General features: G+C 37.6%; 1 protein-coding gene and 2 long non-coding RNA genes across 5 annotated transcripts in view; 1 reads left to right on the plus strand and 2 right to left on the minus strand.

Annotated features, from left to right (window-relative positions):
* On the minus strand, positions 1–7,931 carry LOC136263756 (uncharacterized). Of its 2 annotated transcripts, none has more exons than XR_010704776.1 (5): positions 7,911–7,931; positions 3,970–4,068; positions 3,361–3,486; positions 3,257–3,306; positions 1–220 (listed from the first exon to the last, which is right to left on the minus strand). It is a non-coding gene; the product is annotated as an uncharacterized lncRNA (long non-coding RNA). The 2 variants fall into 2 exon arrangements; XR_010704774.1 differs by lacking the exon at positions 7,911–7,931 and adding an exon at positions 5,761–6,072.
* A 5,842-nt stretch (positions 7,932–13,773) lies between these two features.
* LOC136264196 (uncharacterized) lies at positions 13,774–20,204 on the minus strand. 2 transcript variants are annotated; one of them, XM_066058904.1, is made up of 6 exons: positions 20,142–20,204; positions 20,020–20,076; positions 17,904–18,002; positions 16,232–16,357; positions 16,131–16,180; positions 13,774–13,956 (listed from the first exon to the last, which is right to left on the minus strand). In XM_066058904.1, the coding sequence occupies exons 2-6, from the start codon at positions 20,063–20,065 to the stop codon at positions 13,876–13,878; spliced, it is 402 nt and encodes a 133-aa protein (XP_065914976.1). In that variant the 5' UTR covers positions 20,066–20,076; positions 20,142–20,204; the 3' UTR covers positions 13,774–13,875. The 2 variants fall into 2 exon arrangements, with proteins under 2 accessions (XP_065914976.1, XP_065914975.1); XM_066058903.1 differs by having other exon boundaries at positions 20,020–20,201.
* The window catches only part of LOC136264197 (uncharacterized), a 30,914-nt gene continuing 29,940 nt past the window's right edge, over positions 19,703–20,676 (plus strand). Inside the window, exon 1 of the long non-coding RNA XR_010704999.1 lies at positions 19,703–19,968. This is a non-coding gene — a long non-coding RNA (uncharacterized lncRNA). The remainder of the gene's footprint in view (positions 19,969–20,676) is intronic.

Genomic DNA, 20,676 nt, shown 5'->3' on the forward strand with positions numbered 1-20,676 from the left:
TGTATTTACATAAGTTATTATTGGATATTTAGCATCATACTGTTTATCTCAAACTATCTGTCAATAATAATGCACAAGCTAGAAACATACAATAGCTGTTTAATTGAGTATGTTGCCCAAATGCAATCGTTAGTAGCTACGAGACTAAACAAGATCCTTTCAGGCAAAACAGAACATTGTGATTCTGATCTGTACAATTGGCCTCTCCAGCATATCTTCCCTATAAAATGATAGTGAACCCATGCATGTTGTTAATGTCAACCATCAGCAATATTAATTATGATACCAAAGGAATAACCACATGTATTAATGCTAAGTTTTATAATCATGCCGTACAGGGATATTTTAGTATTTTAGAATGTAGTACTGAAAACTCAGAGGTCACTTACATGGTTATACCTGCAGCTATACTAGTGCACATTTAATTTCTACTTCAATCATATAACTTATTAATAGTATGATCATGACTGAAGGAGGTATTAAATGTCTGCTAGTATCGCTACAGATGTAGGCTAAAGAAAGGATATAAAATCCTCCCTACCCCAGGATTCGAACTGCAGGCTATCCGATATCTAGTTGAGTGCCACACTCAGTCTCCTCCGTATATCACTAACTTCAGTTAATTCTCTGTTTCTTGGCATACAAAATTATATAGATTCTGCTACATGCTATTGGCTGTCTGTGAATCTATAAGCTACATATAATGTGCTACCAATAAAGGCAAGCAGTTAGTTTCAATTCAGTGCAATTCTAAGAGCTGCATCATATATTATATATAGCTATCTCTTGTGTGCATCGGTTATGTACATGGAGCTAATGTACTTGTGTGCATGCATGCTAAGTTCGTACTTGAATAATTTTTAGCTATGTACTTGAGAGATTTTCACTGGACAGGTTTTGTACTTAAATTGAGTCTCCTTGAGAGATTTTGGACAAGTCAAGATATTTTACTTTAGACCAATTGTGACATGTTCAAGTACTTAAGAGACTTTAGTTCCCCAAAATACCTAAAACTGCTTGAGAGCTTAGAGATTTTGACTACTCGAGAGATTCTACTTAATTAAGAGATTTTACTTGAGAGACTTAATTTATGTAATCGAGAGATTTTATATAGGCTATGCTTAGAGCTTTTCACTTGAGAAGTTTTTGACTACTTGAGAGATTCTACTTTAGAGATTTTTACTTGAGAAATTTTACTTATAGTTATGTGACTACCTGAGAGACTGATTTTCACCTGAGAGCTTTTGACTGTTTTTGTATTTGAGAGATTTTATATCTGAGAGATCTCACATTTGTGCTTTAGAGATTTTCCAGTCAGTTATGTAATGCTAAAGTCACTTTACAGTACGAATCTATTGCAAGATATCTGGATAAGATATGTGCGGAGCAGGAGAAGAAAGATTAAGCTATCTATACTATTGTGATGAGGTATATGTCAGCATAATGTGAGTGTTGGATTTAGCAGTAGTTACACTGTTTAAAGTTGTTCTTGTTTTCTCTTCACAGGTATAATGTGACAGATGTATAAGGCATGGACATACATGCTATTTGGCAATGGCTGAAGTCAAATTCTATGCTGTTATAGAATGCCGTTACATGCAGAAAACATTAGACACTTCAAAGTATAGTATTTTATACACTGAATACTAGCTAACTTAATTTTTAATATTGTATGTGTGCTTGTTAAAGCTTTGTTTTTCACTTCCATTCTTATAAATATTTGTCCTCACTTAGCTACTAGCTAATTAAATAAATAATGTTTCTATCTTGCGTGAAAGTAAAACAGCAGATAGCTTTAGCTGAATGTTCTCAGTTCAACATGATCTTTGGCTCAATAGCTAGTTAGCACTAGAGGGTTAGTTGCAGAGCAGCAGAAATGCACCCCGTAGCTATTAAATGCAAAAGAGCGGGGGGGAGCTGCAAGTAGTATAGCTAGTAGCAGCAACAAGTAGTAGCAAGTAGTAGCAGCAACTATAGTAATAGCATGCAGCAAGTAATAGCTAACAAGTAGTAGCAGCAAATAGTAGCAAGTATAGTAGCTGGCGATAGTAAGTAGTAGCTACGTGTATAGTAGTAGTAGTAGTAGTAGTAGTAGTAGTAGTAGCTAGTGGTAGTAGCAAGTATATAGTAGCTGGTAATAGCAGCAAGTAGTAGCAATAAGCAGTAGCTATAGCAGTAGTATTACCAGCAACAAGCAGTAAGTAGGGCAACAAAAGGAGCTCAGGTCATGCATGCAGTAGCTGGTGCAGCTAGTAGACAAGTAGTAGCAGCAGCACCATGCAGTAGCAGGCAGTAACTATACATGCATGCAGTAGGGGGGCAGTAACTACTAGCTAGGTAGTAGTAGCAGCAGGAGAAGGGGAAGCAGTGGCTAGTAGCTGTAGTAGAAGCAGCAATAGCAGAAACAGTATGCATGCACTTTGTAAACACGCATCCCTAGGAATATGTGTCTGGGGAACTCCTTACCTTGGGAACATAATACCTGGGGATACATAAGGTATATCACTGTGACTTTTAGATTAATAGCCAGTTAGTGATATGTGTGTGGGGAAACACGGATTCCTAGTGATATGTGTGCAGGGAACATGATACTTGGGGAAACACATATCACTATGACAGCAGCTCGGGTCACTGCCAATAATGGTGGCTTCCTGACTCACTGGTAGGCTTCCTAGATGAATACGATCATCTCTATTATCCAGCGATGTTTTCTTCACACTCTAGCAATGATTTCTGATGGCTGTTGTGACTGGAATCCAGCAAAACACGTGGCGCACGTGACAAAATAATTTTGTCATGGGTATCTAACCAGTTTAGATACCTACCCACGGGTATGTATTGGACTTTAAATACCTCATTAACGACCATACTTCAAAGCATACTATGTGTATCATAGTCTAGTAAGTACCTACCATCAGAAACACCGAGGTGTGCCAGCCATGATACATCACTCTGCAACCACCAAATTAAAATAGAAGTATGGCTTTGAAAAGCAGAACTACTGCTAATGCCCCAAAGTATTTCTCCATATCATGGAGTGTTGAAATTTACTTGATGCGTATGTTGTTAAAATTTCCATGTACGTATACAGTACCAATTTAATATTACTAATGAAGAACAGCACCCCTGCAACCAATCTACTCACTACAAATTATGGAGAATTCTGTTATAATTGTAATCGTCAGAAAACAAATCCACTATACTACACAATACCACCATATTGCATGATGCATGAATAAACTTAAAGTGAACTTACCTTTAGAACTATGCGAGGAATGGGTAAGGTAAGCATGAACTTTAGAGGACCTATAAAAAGATCATACATTTATAAGTTACCATGTATAGGTCTAATGTAATTACCTGGATGAAAAGGACAAGATAAGTTCACAGGATGTAAGTTGTGACACAGGTCGAATGTTTCATTTAATATCTGTCTAGTGCCGAAACTCAAATTTGTCTGTATTTGTCCTTTATCAACTTGTTCAGCTATTTTCATAACATGTATGTGTTAGACATTAAAAGTTATGATATTTATACAGTATTAAGTTTTTGCATTGCATGAAACCCCAAGATGTAAACTGTTGCTGAGAACTAGTACTATAACTCCAAACTGAAGCCAGCACTCATGTATTCTGTAATAGAATTTTAGCATATTATGGCAAAACATACTTAATGGTTATAGCTACCAATAACACCCATGCAGTCTTTGAGACAGTGGTGGCAAGACTAGTGATTTGAAGCTCCACCATCTAATCTATTGGCAAACCTATACACTTATACACTTGCAAAGTGTTGGATCTGCATGCCACAACTAAAATCTTAATTCTAATTATGGACGTATTTTCTTGAGTTTATTTGGCATACTGCGCTGCATAGCAGCACCAGTAAATCTACTGTAACATAAGCCACCATGCAAGTTATTTGTACTTTTACATACTTATGCAACAACAGTATAGTGACAACTCTTACTGAGATTTCCACTGAAATAGATAGTCACACTCTCACTTATCTTTGGCGGATCAGGAGAATATGTGACACTAAAACCCTTAACTTTATCATTTGAGGTACCTAAATACAAAGCAGATGGACAATCATATAATATATTTTCAAATCTACTTAATGTGCATAAGTAGAAGAGGCAAAAATTAAAATCTAAGCATTTCTCTTGTAAGTATATAGGTAAAGTGCTAAATTGTTTACAGGAAAAGAACTTTTACAGTATGCATGGTGGCCCATTGTCTAATTATAAGGATTAGTAATTACGTTTCTACCCACTGAAACATGTTAGATTTCAGATACAGTATACAAAGTCTACATTGATTATAAATATATAGGAAATGAACGATTATCAATGAAAACTCAAAAGAGCATTACAAAGTAAAGATTTGCTGATTATCAAGAACATAATAATAACAAGTCGCAGAAGTATCAAGTATAATGCTAGCATAATAATAGGCAGACAATTGTTTCTTACTATAATCCTGCCTGTGAAAACGCATCTTTAAAAAATTACTCAACTGGAAAAAAAAATTGATGGATTTGATAATTTATTTGCAATTTGTCAAATATTCCCTCTCAAAAGTTTACATTCAGTAATGCAGTATTGTGTTACTTTTTCCATTATAGAAATTTTTCTACATCACTATTGTGCTGCATGGAACCTGTTTTAACACTTACCTGTGTAAGCTGTGTATAATGGCCTTGGAAATGAGATCTGACCTATAGTCCTATACAAATGTATGTATTGTGGTCTACAGTGGTGTCACCTGTCTATAATAATGACCAGGCTAGAATTTACCTCTGAATTACTGAATGATACAAAATTTCAACTCTCACTGAGATAGTGATCATTGCCATATGAAAACAGTTAGTGGATAGTTCAGTTTACAATGTGGCTATTAGATCACCCCTCAGTTAGTGCATACGTAATTATTACAGTAACTTTAATGATTATGGTTCCATTGTTTAACAGTATTCTATGATCTCTGACATCATTCATAACAAGCTTACCTGGCCTTTCTGTACTCCCTGATAAATTGTCAAATACCTGGGTTAGCGGGCTGGGAGTCTCTTGTAGTGATTGTATTGCCACAATAAATGCTACTACCACCCTATCATCCTTCTGATGGGGTTTCTGTATAGCTAGCTAGCTAGCTACCTGTCACCTATATATGTGACCCGATTTTGGAAAATCAGTCTTAATGTCACATTTGACAATTAAAATATTTATGACCAACATTAAGCATTCCAACCAATTACTCAGCTTTACAATGGTTGCAATTGTTAGTCAGTACCTTGAATTACTACAAATTCTGTCTAACAGGTGCCAAACCGTCTTATTGGTAACACAGCGAATTGTGAACTTTTCTAATTATTTCATGCACGTGTGACAATAAGAATGATTTTCAAAAATCGGGTCACATATACTTCGTTGGGCCGGAATTTTTTGTATCATGCACAGGTTCCACTGGTATGCAGCCTCCCCCAAGCTTTTATACTATTCACTACTTCGGTGGGGGCACCCACCTGCCCACATGATAATCGCCGCCCATTATTGACAGTGAGGGGTTTTTTGGCTGACCACAAAAACACCGAAACTGAGAAGCCTCTCAGTTTCGGGGATAATGGAGGAATACCTGTTTAGTACTACTCGATTATGCTTTTGTTGAGGTGCTGACAGAAGGTGTGCGAATAGACTACAATATTAAATTTTATCTACTTGTCACATAGTATTAAATAACAGTACTCGGCGGCTCTTACCACATGAATCCGAGGGGTCCGACACTCTTGAAATCTCGTACGCTTCGTCATAAAATCACATTTGAAATCATGAAATCACACACTCAAAAGAAATCAGAAATCACACTTTTTGAAAATGAAAATCGTAAAACTCCGTATATTTCCGTAAATTACGGACGCATTGAATTACGCGATATTATTAATTGGAACATAACAGAAGTGATTTAAGGCCCGAATCACTTGATCTGGCACTGGTTCGGCTGCCAATCTCTAGAATTTTACAGCCCAAGCTGAGTCCACTAATGGTCAAAAGCTTCCATCACTGGAGCCATAGATTTTAGAGGCGCAAAATCTATGCTGGAGCCACACGAGTGATCTGAGAATCCATCTCGGAATCTTATTCAGTTTTAACTAGCAATTTAGGCTCTACTCGCAGCCACAAGTGACGGTACATCATAGTGACTGCATGGGTTAATGATGAAACGGGTAAACCATTTAGAAGGGCTGCAAACTATAAGCACACTTTTGCAAAGAAAGTAGTTCCCAGCATTAGCTTCAGGACAAATAATCATGCAGCTTGTCTAGAAAATATGTATGTCAGTACTGGTTAGTAACTAGCTACTAGGTGTAACTTTTCAAAGATTAGCTCACATAATATGATTCTGCTTGTTCAGCTGACCCACTAAACATCTTTACATAACTCGCAAGCAAACATTTCATATAAAACAATCCTGGCATACACAATGAAGACCATGGATGTATCCAGATCAGTTGACTGTGTACTTAGGTGTTTCCTGCCACTGTGGTTGTTAGTCAATATGAAATGAGATCAGGGTTGTTAACAGAGAGCCATTCCAGTTTTCAATACCATTGTGAAGGAAGGGATGTGCACGTTACTGATGTTAGCAGAGATATTGTTTGTCAACTTTCAGGTGTGATTTAATCTATTGTGTATTATAAAACTGGTATAGGTAATATATACAAGTAGCTATCTTTCTGCATATAGCTAAGTCAGCTTCATGCAGATTAAATACATCACATATTGATCAGATAAGGTTTATAAGTTCTGCTAAATTTTGCAGGTATGTTCATTGCTGGCAATGCATCATATTGGTTTGCATTATATTATTTGAAGAACTGATAATGCAGGATGCATTGGAGCTAACAGTGTTTAGCACACAAATTTTACGGAGAACAATTACCTAATCAGTGACTTTATGGAAATACAATGCCAAAATGGTCCTCAGACACTATGCTCTTTGCTCGGAGGACATTATAGATTTTGTTTAGGTTTTATAATGTAGTTAAGTAGGTGTAGCTTGTAAGTAGTTTATTTTATTGTAATTAGTGTGGTAGTTTGTAATTTGCTAGTCTTTGTATTCTTTTGTGCTTAACTTTTCTGTGTACTTGTTTGTTATCTATTTTTGTAAATAATTTTACACCTTTTTCATTACCTAATCATTACTGATTGAGTCCAAGTCTATCTCCTACCAAAGATACTGTTTTAAATTCATCATAACTCAGTGATAAAAGTGTAACTGAAATCATGTGGACCCACTGATGACACGCAACCATGTAATAGTAACCAATTCCAATATACTTAATTAATCACATGTATCACCATCAGCTACTTTTATTATTATTATTGCTGGGCATGCCGATGTGCCAAGGGGACGTGAGTAATGCTCCAAGGAAAAAATACACAAGATAACAACAGTACTGCTTTATTATATCTACCGGTAAAGACGATACTCGACAATGCCTAACATTGCCTATACCATTTTTACTTTACAGCACAAGTATGTAGTAACTTTTTGATAATGCATGCTTTCTGACTCAATCACTGAAGTTGGCAAATTATTCCAGTCGATCCCGGACAGCTCTTGGAAAGAAGGAATGCCGGTTCATGTAGCTAAGTACCTGGATGAAGTGGTAAGGGTAGTGGTGTCTAGTTGAACATTGTGTGGCTAAGAGGATAATGGTATTGATAGGCTGCAGATAAGTCGTGGATTGCCTCGTAAAAATGCCGGCGGCTAGCTATAACTAGGCCAGTGCGGCATTCCTTGATCCACGCCTATTATTTTTTTACCCTTGTTAGAATATAACTTATGCACGAAGTTCTGGGACGGCTTCTATTCATTTTAGACAGCCTCTTTACACTGTTAGCTTGCCTGTTAATCATCAGCACTACCGTACGACCGCAACCACAAACCATCACCGCTACTGGTGCCTGGAATCATCTCAGCCAGACGGCTTTGGCCCCAGCATCTTTGCTCTAGATATAACTTTTACCATCCAGTTTACTGATGACGAAGCTTCTGGACCTGTTCTAGCTCCATGAGAGTCAACAATGGTGAAATCACGGAAATCACGAAATCAAAATTGAAATCATGAAATCACTAATGAAATCATTGATTTCAGAGAAATCATTGATTTCAGAGAAATCATTGATTTCAGAGAAATCACTGTGATTTCGAAATCTCGTACGCCCTTCGAGAAAGTGGCGGACCCCCGCATGAATCAATCAAGCATGTCATGATTGGTTGGGATTGACTCCGCTTTGACATTAACGGAATAGCCGGAATCGCCATAAATAGTGCTGTAAAACAAACGGTATACTTCAACATTGCTGACCACTCTCTTGACCCGTGATTGCTGCTGAAAACTACCAGATCACGAGACTGTATCCTCCCGGCGGCCTGCGCATACACAAATTTTATAGCTAGTTACCTTTGTATGTAGCTAGCACTGTTCTATGATCTTTGGTGGTTTACAAGCCTACTAATACAGTGAAGAAGAAATCAAACTCGATCCTGAGCTAGCTAGATATCTTTCACAACCGGTCTGCAATGACAGTATAATAGCTAGCTAGCTATGAAGATACAAGCTTTGCCTCCAGTATAACTGGTAAAGCACAAGATAAATTTTGGTGGGTTTAGCGGCGCTTCAAAAATGTGCTGTAGCTACATTTCAATTTTCATCATTCTAAAGACTGGTCAGTGTCATTATGTTTGCTATTAGTGATGCCATGGGCTTCAGTACATTTCAGCACACATCACACTGCGACCATTGTATACACCATATCAAAATTAATAAATCTAGGCTACTATATTTGACGACTTTCTGTTTTTCATCAGAAAATCAGTACTTGCCACAATATGACTATTTTGTACCTCCAGGGCCTGATAACTACATACGATGTAGTCGTCCTTCCGTTATAGTCCACAACAGGGGCGGATACAGGGGGGGTCAAAGGGGGCTCTTGATCCCCCTCCAAAAATTTTTAGTGTACCAAGATCGAGATACTCTAATAGAGCAGTCACTCTAATAAAGCAGTCACAGTACTAGAACAGTGTGTAGTGAGCTATTTAAGGATTTTTATGTACTTTATCAGCTATAAATGTGTGGTTGGTGAGGTGGGCAGCTATTGCTAGCTGGCTGTGACCTTTTTTTTTTTTGGTCTCACCTTATCAAACCAGAGACAATGTAGTGCCTCAGTTCATTTTTGACCCCCCCCTTTCCATAAGTCTGGATCCGCCCCTGCACAATGCATGGAACTAGCCGAGGATCTTGTTAGAAAATATTTAAGAAATTACAATTGGAATTATAATGTAGTGTACAGAATCTGCAAGCCATAGCTACAAGTATGCACTAGCACATAACTCCACAATATGTGCAGTCTTGAAAGCAGCAAGAGCATTACTATTATTATTATATTTATTACTGTGTAAGACCTCAAAATAGAGTATAAGAGCACACTATAGTTATAAAATTAATTAAGGATTTAAAATGTTCTACACTTGATGAATTAATTACAGATTCCGGAAGATTGCTCCATTGTCGAATTGCTGAAGGAAAAAAGGAATAGTGGTAGGAGTTGATTCTAGTGGGAAGTAGTAAAAATCGCAGTTGGTGCCCTCTTGTATTATGAATAGATGGTCGGGGGAAAAGGATATCATCTGTGTTTATTTCTACTAAATCGTTAACAATCTTGTACAAGTATATCAATTTTGATTCATTTCTTCTCTCTGCTAAAGTCTTAAAATCAATTCTTTCCAACATTTCTGTAACACTAGCATAAGGTGAGTAATTATTAAATATAAACCTCACTGATTGTCTTTGGACAGCTTCAACAAAGTCAATATTCCTTTGAGTATATGGAGACCAGATGGCAAAGGCATATTCTAGTATAGGCCTAATCATGCTGCTATAACATTTTGCTTTAATACTAGTTGGACAGTGCTTAATATTACGCTGGAGAAAACCTTTCACTTTGTTTGCTTTACTGGTAACAGTCTTAACATGATCATTTCATGTGAGGTGTTCATCAATTGTTACGCCAAGATATTGAGCTGATGTACTGCGCTTAATTTCTTGTCTTTGAATATAATAATGCATTAATATAGGATTACACTTGTTGGATACCCTGAGGAATTCACACTTTGCTGGATTAAATAGCATATTCCACTTTTTAGCCCACTGTTCAAGAGAATAAAGATCAGCCTGTAGTTTGTGGCAGTCATCTACTGTTCTGATGGTAGTGTAAAGCAAAACATCATCTGCATATAACTTAATCTTACATCTAACATTTGTTGGTAAGTCATTAATAAAGCATAAGAAAAGTAAGGGCCCTAAAACAGAACCTTGTGGGACCCCAGAGGTAACTTCAACTGAAGAGCTATGATTCCCCTCAACAACGACTTGCTGTTTTCTCTCAGAAAGAAAGCCAGTCAACCACAATAGGAGCTGCCCACGAATACCATAATGTTTTAGTTTGTGTAATAAAAGGTTATGATCCACTTTGTCAAAAGCCTTAGAAAATCTAAAAACATAACATCTGTTTGTAAACCATAATTCAATTTTTTGGCCAAATCGTGTACAGTTGATATAGTAGTTGAGTCTCACATGATCTATTTCTTCGAAATCCGTGTTGGTCATCACATAATATATTGTGGTTATCTAAGTGAGAAAATACATGTGAATATATGATATGTTCCAACTGTTTACAACATATGCTGGTCAGTGACACAGGATGGTAATTACTTGGTGTACTACGATTGCCTTTCTTAAAAAGTACCTTACCAACCAAGAATTGATGTATATAAATATTCCTTCCTCCCAAGAACTGTACCAGAATGGAATAGATTAGATGATGAGATTATTGAGACTGACTGTGTTGAAGAATTTAAGCAAAAATTAGCCCCTTCTATGTATATTGTTAAGTAACTTATCGTAATTGTATATATTTTTATAGTTTATTATTGTAATTGTACATATGTATATAATTAAGTAACTTGTCGTAATTGTACATACTTATATAGTTAAGTAACTAATGGAAATTGTACACATGTAATTGCACATCAGCATTATACCCCTGGAGGGTCCTGCTGATTAACAATAAATAATAATAAATAAAAATAGGAACTACATTCGCTTTTTTCCATTCAGTTGGTATATGGCCTTGTTGTAAAGATGCTTGAAATATGTGGGTAAGTGCTGGTGCAAATTCAGAACTCAATTCTTTTAATTACTGTATTTACCCAGCATAAGGGCATAGAGGCTGGTTAGCTACCCTACTAATGTCCGATCAAATGGTGCTGTAACACATGTTGGAGAAGTAGCTTGAACAGTGGTGTAGCTAGACTTTTAGCGACGGTAGGACCTAAGTGGGGCGCACCTTCGCATGAAGTCCGTCCATGCAATTATAAATACACGACAGCAGGGGCGGAAGAAGTAGTTGATATGAGGGGGGGGGGCTGGGCTGACCCAGACTTATCTCTGGTTTGGTAAGGTGAGACCAAAAAAAAAAAAAAAAGGTCACAACCAACTCACAATAGCTTTTCACCTCACCAGTTACGTATTAAATTTTATAGCTGATAAACTACATTAAAATCCTTACATAGCTCGCTACATACTCATTGCTTTATTAGAGCGACTGCTCTATTAGAGTATCTAGATCTTTATCACGGTTTTCAGCCCCACTCCAAGAAGGATAATTTGGGAGGGCTAAGCCCCCCTCAGCCTCCTAGCCCCCCTTTCCGCCCCCTATAGCTATGCACGACATACGAGTCCATCTCACTGTGGACTCTATACATTTATAGTCTCGCGTGGCCAGACCGCTTTTTTCCGTGTATTAGGTGGGGAAAAAAAGGTCTGGTGCAACCGAGTCCAATAGCTGTTTACTTCTGAGCCGTCCCCAGATTCCGGGGACGCTAATTGAATAAAACATTGGTCACAAAGGAGGTGCCATGACGTCAGTAAAACTATGAAGTATTCCTACACTCCTGCTCCGGTTGTGAGTCTTGTTACACGATGAGGATGAACTTTCAAGATGCTATAAAAGAGACATCGGAGCAAATTAGGATTCGTTTAAAGGATAAACAGATCTCGAGTTTACTTACTGACGTCATCGACGCCTCCTTTGCGGCCAATGTTATTCAATTAGCGTCCCCAGTGTCTGGGGACGGCTCAGAAGTAAACAGTTATTGGAGTTGCACCAGACCCTTTTTTCCCCAGCCAATATACGGAAAAAAGCGGTCTGGCCACGCGAGACTAATACATTTATACAGAAATCTGATTAAAGTGCATGACTGCATGTGCCTAGCTAGCTAAATATATATATACTGCTACACTGTTGTCTCTGCAGCCACGTATACATCCAACTCGCTCAAATTTGAACTTGCATCACATGATAGTGGGCATTAAATAGAACTCTAACTTTTTCTTTATCTACTGATGTTATTTATAGCAAAATTGTACTTGCAGAGATGATTTTGATAAGCCAATGATAACTTATAAAACACTGCGTTGTAGCGTTGTGATAAATCGTCGTGCATCGAATCACGTAAGTTACAACATTACTGACGGTGGGGTGGGGCACAGGCCCCAGTGTAGCTACGCCACTGGGCTTGAAGTGGACCGCTCTAGTTGGGAGAAGTTACTGAGAATTTGCCTCACATTATTTCCTTCTGTTCATCAGTATAATGTGAGAAATATTAATCCCGAATATCAGACTATTATTTACATTAATTAGACAACAATAAGAAATACTAAGCAACAGAAATTTTGAAAGAATAACCCTTGAAAAATACTACTTAGCAACCATTGGTATGGTCCCAAAGTGACATATATTAGCAACAGTTGTTAAACAACCATACTGTTACTATAGGGCAGCACACCTATCACTATGGTAACCAACTAGTTGTCAAATTGGACATGTATCCAACAGAAACACACCACACTATTTGTCAATCAGATTGGTATCACAGATTTTTTTGTCAAGGACCTTGACAAACAAGTGTAATACTAATTCTATTGGCTAATCACTTGATGTATTTCAAAATAATATGTCAAGGTGCTATTGAGAGTATTATAATTACTGTATTGTTGGATTATGTACTAAACAATAACTATAGTCTGTCCTAAGTTACATATACTAACTAGTGACCTCCAAACTTGACATGGAAAAACCAGTAGTCACTGATTAAGGTGCAATGGACATACTGCTGTGTGCTTCGTTTTACATGTTGTTGATTTCTGCATGTATAGTTTGATCTATCCTTGGATGTATTATTCTTATAGCTCCTTATTAAAATCATGCTCTATGTTATAGAAAATATTTAATGTAGTACGGTATGGTACTATGTTGCTGTACAGTGAACTGCACTCCTACAATATAATAACAATCAATAGTTACTTTGAGGTACATACCACACCCATGTCATCATTGATAGAGAACACACAGATTATAGTCACCCACCCATTTATTTAATTTTGGTCTAATATTATTATTTCACATTGAGTTGATATGCCTGAGAATCGAGTAAGAATGCAGTTCATGAAGACAAGAGGGTGTTGAGCTAAAGATAACCTAGTCCTTTAATGTGATGAGGCTACTACACACAATATCACACATATTTTACTGGAGTAACTGATTAACCATAATTTTAAAACTGGCTACGTGGAATTATATTCCAATTTCAACTTTTTCACAGACTACCGATGAAGTTACTGTAGCTTTATAAAATAAAATGATCACAAATGAAAGTGTGTATTTTTGATAAAACATATAACACACAAACTACAAATATTTAACTACACGTACATATGTCACCAAATGTGTTGGTGATCATGTTACTAAACTAAACAAGATCCTTTCAAGCAAAAAAGAACGTTGTGATTCTGATCAGTGAAATTAGCAACTGCACTGTATTTTCCCTATAAGAAAACCAAATAAATTATATATGCACAGTCACAAATGTCACACAAATGAGTTGGCAAGGAGCAACCTTATGTACAATCAGTGATACGTATCAAGGTTAAAACTGGATGTGTCTACATTTTTAAAAAATCTTGCAGAATTTTGTATTGCATCACATGCACTGCATCTTGCGTGATGGTGACAATGGAAGTGTATCATGTTCAAGGTGCATCAAAATGGATTACTGCCAATAAATATATCCTGAAGATGGGTTGAGCATGGGATGAGGCATGGGAGCTGTTCTGAAACAAGTTACTTTACTGATCTATTACAAATGTGACCCAGTCTGGGAAAAGGGTCTTATTGCCGTTTTAAAAGTATCGAGAAATGCCTGTTTTAAGTATTTAGCATAGGCGTCTGCTGAGAGGGGCTTAGCCCCCCCCCTCCCCTCCCCTCAGAATGATATCACGGCAAAATTATCCAGTGGGGCTGAAAACCATGGTAAAGATCGAGATACTCTAATAGAGCAGTCACTCTAATAAAGCAGTCACAGTCTTAGAACAGAGCTATGTAAGGATTTTATGTAGTTTATCAGCTATAAATGCGTAGCTGGTGAGTTGGGCAGCTACCATCAGCTGGTTGTGACCTTTTTTTCTTCCTTTTTTTGGGTCTCACCTTACCAAACCAGAGACAATGTAGATCATTTCCATAAGTCTGGGTTAGCCCAACCCCCCCCTCATATCAACTACTTACTTCACCCCTGGTATTTAGTGTGTTATTATAATAATAGTTTGCCAATGGTTATACCAAATTTCACACATTTTATACCAATTCCTTACCTTCCAAAGCATCCACTGTTCAAGTAGCCAGCAGCTAAGTTTCCCGCCATTTTATATAGTTTATAAACCGAGATTGGCTGTATCAGGCGAGCTCCAAAAGGGGAGGGAGGCAGGGGCCCAGAAGGAGGGCAAGAGGCTTTTTAAAAAATTGGCCACCCTCAGGCTGACCAGAGCTCCATTAATGCCCCATACCGCATGTACAGATTGTCACGGGGCTTGGGGAAAACAGCAGACCACTCCAGTCTAGCTGATTTTGGTTGTGAAATTAGATAGTGTATTCATGTAACTTTGTGTTCTTGGTGAAAAATCAAATCTGCTGATATGGGTGATAAGACCTGTTTTCCCAGACTGGGTCACATATTTCGATCATGCAGTACTTGGATAGCACAAACTTCTAATTCACAGAACCTGCAGATATCTTAATATTTTTCAACGATCATTCATTGGGGAAGCATTAATATCTACAACATATGTGACCCAGTCTGAGAAAATCGGTCCTATCGCCCTTGTCAGCAGATTCGATTTTTCACCCAAGACACAAATAAATTATCTAATCCACAATCAAAATCAGCTAGACTTGAGTGGTCTGGTTTTGCTGGCTGCTTTTCCCAAGCCCAGTGGTGATCCATACGTGCGGTGTGCAGCCTTAATGGAGCTCTGGTCAGCCTGGGGAACACTGTATGTGGCTGTACAGCACTGTGGTATTGAATAAGTACCTCTGCTGTGAATGTCCTTTCATTTTAGCCAATTTTGAGACCTCAATGGCCCAAAACTCGGCCTAATTCATCCCTACGCCTTCCTTATCAGTATTTGGACACCATCTTTCCTGCCTTCCAGGCCCCCCCGCCTCCCACCCATTTGCACCTCGCCTGATACAGTCAACCTCAATTTAAAAACTATCTAAAATGGCAGGAAACTTAGCTGTTGGCTACTTGCACAGTGGATGCTGTGGTTGGCAAGGAATTGGTGTAAAACGTGTGAAAATTTGGTGCACATAGCTTCAACCATTGGTGAACTACAACATACTAAATACTTAAAACCAGCGTTTCTCAATACTTTTAAATAGGCGATAAGCCCGGTTTTCCCAGACTGGGTCACATATGAGTCGTACAGTTGGAGCCATGCCAGGTACAAGAGCACTTCTGAGCAAAGCCTGCCTGCATGTGTTACCATTTGAGTGTGCCTCTACACTGACACACCTTTTAAAAATATTTTATTGTGAATACAATAGTGCCTGAAATGTTTCAGTGTATGCCTCTATCTTCAGGTCTTGTATTTGTGTCTGACCTGAATCACAGGGTCAGTGATGGTTATCCAGTTTCAATAATTACATAACTTCAATGTGAACTTACCGGTAGAACTATTTTGGGAATATGTGTGGTAAATGTAAACCTTAGAGGACCTAAAAATCACTCTGTAAAAGTTACTATGTGTTACATGATGGTTCTGTTACCTGGATGAAGAGGGCAAGATAAGTTCACAGCAGGCAAGTTGTGACACAGGTCATATGGTTTATCTGATATCTCCCGAGTGCCTAAAAACACCTTCAGCTCTATCTCTCCTTTATCAACTTGTTCAGCTATTTTCATAACAACAGTGTTATGTGCAATACAATTAAATGACTGTGTACAATAAGACATTAAAGTTTTGCTTTTTATCTTATTCATACCAAACTGTTGAAGAAAATATTGCTGTAATGTTTGTTTCAATATAACAAAATGGATAGTTCATGCATTCACTCTTTCTGTATACACTACTAAACAGTGTTGTAATTGTTAACTAAACAATAACTAGGTATAAATCAAAAGTTAACTAGTCCATCACAACAATTAGCAACAATACATGACTTTGGCATCATTGCACTATTAATGATGCTTTTAACATGGTTCATTTATAGCAGAGTACCATGCAGGTCATAAGGAAAGGTCATATACACAGGCTGCCTCAATATAAGTTCTTCTACATAATTTTATATAGGTCATATATTTGCAGTAGACCTGTAACAATCTGCAGCAGATTATTCATAACTCTTGGAATATACTGGCATCATCATTAAGAAAAAAGTAAAGCCTAGTTATGTTCATGTATTTACTGAATGTAAGCTGAGAAGGCTGCAGAGACAAATACAACAGTTGGTCACCGGACATTTGCCGTGCAAATAGCCTTTGTGTCTGACCATAACTCAGTTTGCTTAGACATAATGTCCTAGCTATACCACTTGGTTGCTAGGAGACATTACATTCTTACAACTCAAGGGGGGGTGGCCATGAATGTACTGTAATTTTCCGGTTTATTGTCAAAAATAAACTCCTCGCATGCTCATCAGCAATGCAGCACCTGATGCAAATATGTTCTTAACATTGTAGTAAACAATTCTAATCAAAGGGCGAGTGGTTAATTGAATGAATATGCCAGAGGAATCTCTTACTGGTGCATTTATCAGCTTAAATATTCACAAGAAGATTTGAATTTTTACTGCGCATACGTGAGTTTTTGATTTGACAATGAACCGGAAAATTACAGTACTAAGTCTACTCCCATTTAATTAGCAATGTTACAGTAGCTCACAACAAGAGCAATGAATGATGTGAACAGTTACCAGAATTAATAATCTAACTCTTAGTTGAAATGTCCCACTCTGTCCTACCACGACTGATCAAGCCTGCACATGACAGGACATTATGACCAGCTAGTCTACTGCAAAACCTTATATTTGTCTCTGCTCCGTGCATGCACATTCCACTGTGTCATATTCCATAGCAGGTAGAGATCTTTTTAAAACCCTAGATTTTCTAAATGCACACATCTATAGTGCTAAAGAAACATGCAAATACAGAAAGGTGGAGTAGATTCTTAAAATTGAAATATAGTAATCATGTAGACCTTAAAGTTTATAAAATAAACTAGTGTCTGCTATTCATGCAGAAATATAACAGTGTAAATATCAACACTAAACATAATAATAACAACTTCATAGCTTATGGCTGGGATATTATTACGGCAGACCTTCTAAGACAAGATTATATCCTCATCACAAACTTTCCCAAACTATTACTCAAACACACGATACCACTGTAACATAGATACACATATCATTGTGCAACAATGTTAGCAACAAATCTTACTGAGATTTCCATTGAAATAAATTGTGACATTCTTGTCTCTTTGTGGTGGATGAGGAGAATATGTCACATGAACATCTTTAACTTTGTCATTTGAGGTACCTATATACACAGCAAATATTCATCTTAAAGAAATTATACATGCTGCAACTGTCAAACTAAATTTTTAGCATTTTCCTAAAGAAAATAGCAACACATTGAATGGAATGCAGAATAATTGCCATGCAGTAGCTAGCAAGCAATTTTATAGAGCTGTAGTGCATGATGGGGGAGGGGCATAGCATAGATGTTGTAGTACAGCTTTGATAAGGCAATCATTTTTGTTCCTTGCTTCCCGTCACCACCCGAACCAACTTTTGGGTGGCCACACCAAATTTTAATTATTTGATTGATCACGTAAATGCACTATTTCATGATAGAGAGAGCCACTAAATGACTAAGTGATAAGACAAATGCGAAGATAAATGTGAATGGATCTGCAAAAACAGGACACAATCGCATATTTTTCCAATTTCTGTTTATTAAATATTTATAATCTCATTCTACTTAGCCAAGTGTACCCACTGGCAAAGTTTCAGCTTCATATGCCAATAGCTTTGGGAGTTACAGCCCTACAAAGTAGCAACAACAGAAAAATCGATTTGTACAGCAAGTATATGGAAAATAAATGACAGGCGCTTACATAAACACTTGTAACTTACCAACAGATTGAGGTACGGAGCTAAAATGTTCACCATCGTGTTCGCCATGTACAGGGGAATCAATTACTGGGTAAGTTTTTCCTTTACTTGCCCTTCTTCATTGTATACAACAGCGAAATTCGTGAAGAAAAACCGATCGCATATGATAGCTTCAACATGACGTAAACAAGCGCTCATGGTCTACTGCAATGAAACAAAAGATTTTCCAACTCTTCTTGAACAGGCGAATAAGCTGATATCCAGGTTTGTATTGTTAGTTTTTCCCTTCACTAAAAAAGAGGCGTTCAACCTCAATGGTCAAATTTTTTTTCACAGAAATCTAAGTTTTACCCTTAATTCTAAAGGATTAAACATTAAAAAGATGCAATATCTACTTTATAACCCTTTCACTACCTCAGGTTTGTCAAACAAGCTGATTAAAAAAACCTTGTCATTCCTTGTAATTCCCTTGTCCAATACAAAATACATGCGTTTTGTAATATATTCAGAAAACACAAAAGTACAGGCATTAGCACCCATAATTTCTACAGCACATTATACAATGAAAGAAAGCCTGTGAATTGCCCTATACAATGCCGCCCGTACTGGGATTGTAACATTACCACAGTGTCACTTATTCATTGTTGATTACGGCATAATGCGCACTCCATACAAAAGCCTATTGGAGAAATTAATTACGTGGGTGGACAAATCCCAAAAGTACAGGCTGTTATCCTCCACCAAATCCCCCAAATTTGGTATCATTGTATGTGTTGAAGCGTACTGATTAAGAATCCACCCGTACTAAGTGTTTAACTGGTAATTTTACAGAGAAGTACTCGAAAAACCTTGTTTTTCCAGCATTATTTTACATACCTGATGATGTGTAATCCACCAGAACAAGGCTCTTTCTGCCCTTCCTGTTCATCTCAGAGCAAAATCTAATATACCACAGGACTCGCCTGACATTAACGAGTTCGATAAACCAAACGGTGTTTCCGTAAACTGAAGTATGCGGAAGTTATAGTGGTTTGTTTACGAGGTGGTGTAATTTTTACCGGAAACGGGCAAAACCTTGCGGAATCCGGTAAATTTGACATTAGTTTTGATATGATGCTCTAATGGACAGAGAATTCTCAGTAACATCTACGTATGAAACAAGTAATTTAATAGTAATGGCTTAATGAAAAGAAGTTCAGGTGAAAATCCGTGTATTTTCGCGCTTATTCTTTATGCCGCTTTCATCCAATCATTTGTTCGCTTAGTGCACAAGAAAAACTGGAAGAATGCGGAAATTGTTTACGGCCAAGCTTGCTGTGTCGGGTAGTCTCAGTACAGTCTACTGACAACAAGCAGATCAAGTCGGTGGAAGGGGAATAAAACATTAAGTGAGTGGTCTACGTACATACATAATAATAGACTACTAACCACTTACATACCACAAAGATCAATAAAGCACGTTGCTTGAGAGGGAATCTTCGACATTAATGGATTAGCTGGAATCATCACAAAAAGTGCTGTAAACCAAGCGACATACTTCATTGCAGCTGCCATTGCTGACCGCTTGATTGCTGACAGTTTTCAGTGAAACCCTGATCACGCGATTGACCACCTCACCGCCGGGCCCGCGCTAATAGTTTTTTTTTTTTTTTGATATGTATATACATAAGATAAAACAGCACATAAATCATAATAATCAAATACAAGTGAACTTAAATATTGGCCTCAGCGACCTGCAGAGCCATCGGTGCCTCAGCAACGGGACAGCTCAAACTGGACCTGGCACTGCGAATGCACATAATTGCAAATCTCAACAAAGAGAAGTTTAATTTACATCTCAGCCATCCCATCACTATTCCATAAGAAAAACTGTGCTTAGCACTCAAAAGGTTGGCCAATCTCTTATAAAACTGAGTAGCAGCATCACCCATTCCACCAGTAGTGGTGAAAAGTAAATGAGGTATTCTCTACTTCATGAACCCATTGTTGGTATTCACGTCTCTTTTCCTTATCATGACATTGGTATGCAGAGTGTAGGGGTTGATTTGTATAGGTAATCACACACATTTGAGTGCAATTAGGGAATAATTGTACGA

The sequence above is a fragment of the Dysidea avara genome, chromosome 8 (genome assembly GCF_963678975.1).
Source record: "Dysidea avara chromosome 8, odDysAvar1.4, whole genome shotgun sequence".
In the NCBI taxonomy this organism is placed as follows: Eukaryota; Metazoa; Porifera; class Demospongiae; order Dictyoceratida; family Dysideidae; genus Dysidea; species Dysidea avara.

What these genes read in the sequence shown, in the direction of transcription:
- LOC136264196 (XM_066058903.1), bottom strand. Translation starts at nt 20,134, where the DNA reads ATGGCAGCTGCAATGAAGTATGTCGCTTGGTTTACAGCACTTTTTGTG. An exon ending in TTATTTCAATGGAAATCTCA is followed by an intron (nt 16,358 to 17,903) that starts GTAAGATTTGTT and finishes TTATGAAAATAG; the next exon opens with CTGAACAAGTTGATAAAGGA. An exon ending in ATCTTGCCCTCTTCATCCAG is followed by an intron (nt 16,181 to 16,231) that starts GTAACAGAACCA and finishes AGTGATTTTTAG; the next exon opens with GTCCTCTAAGGTTTACATTT.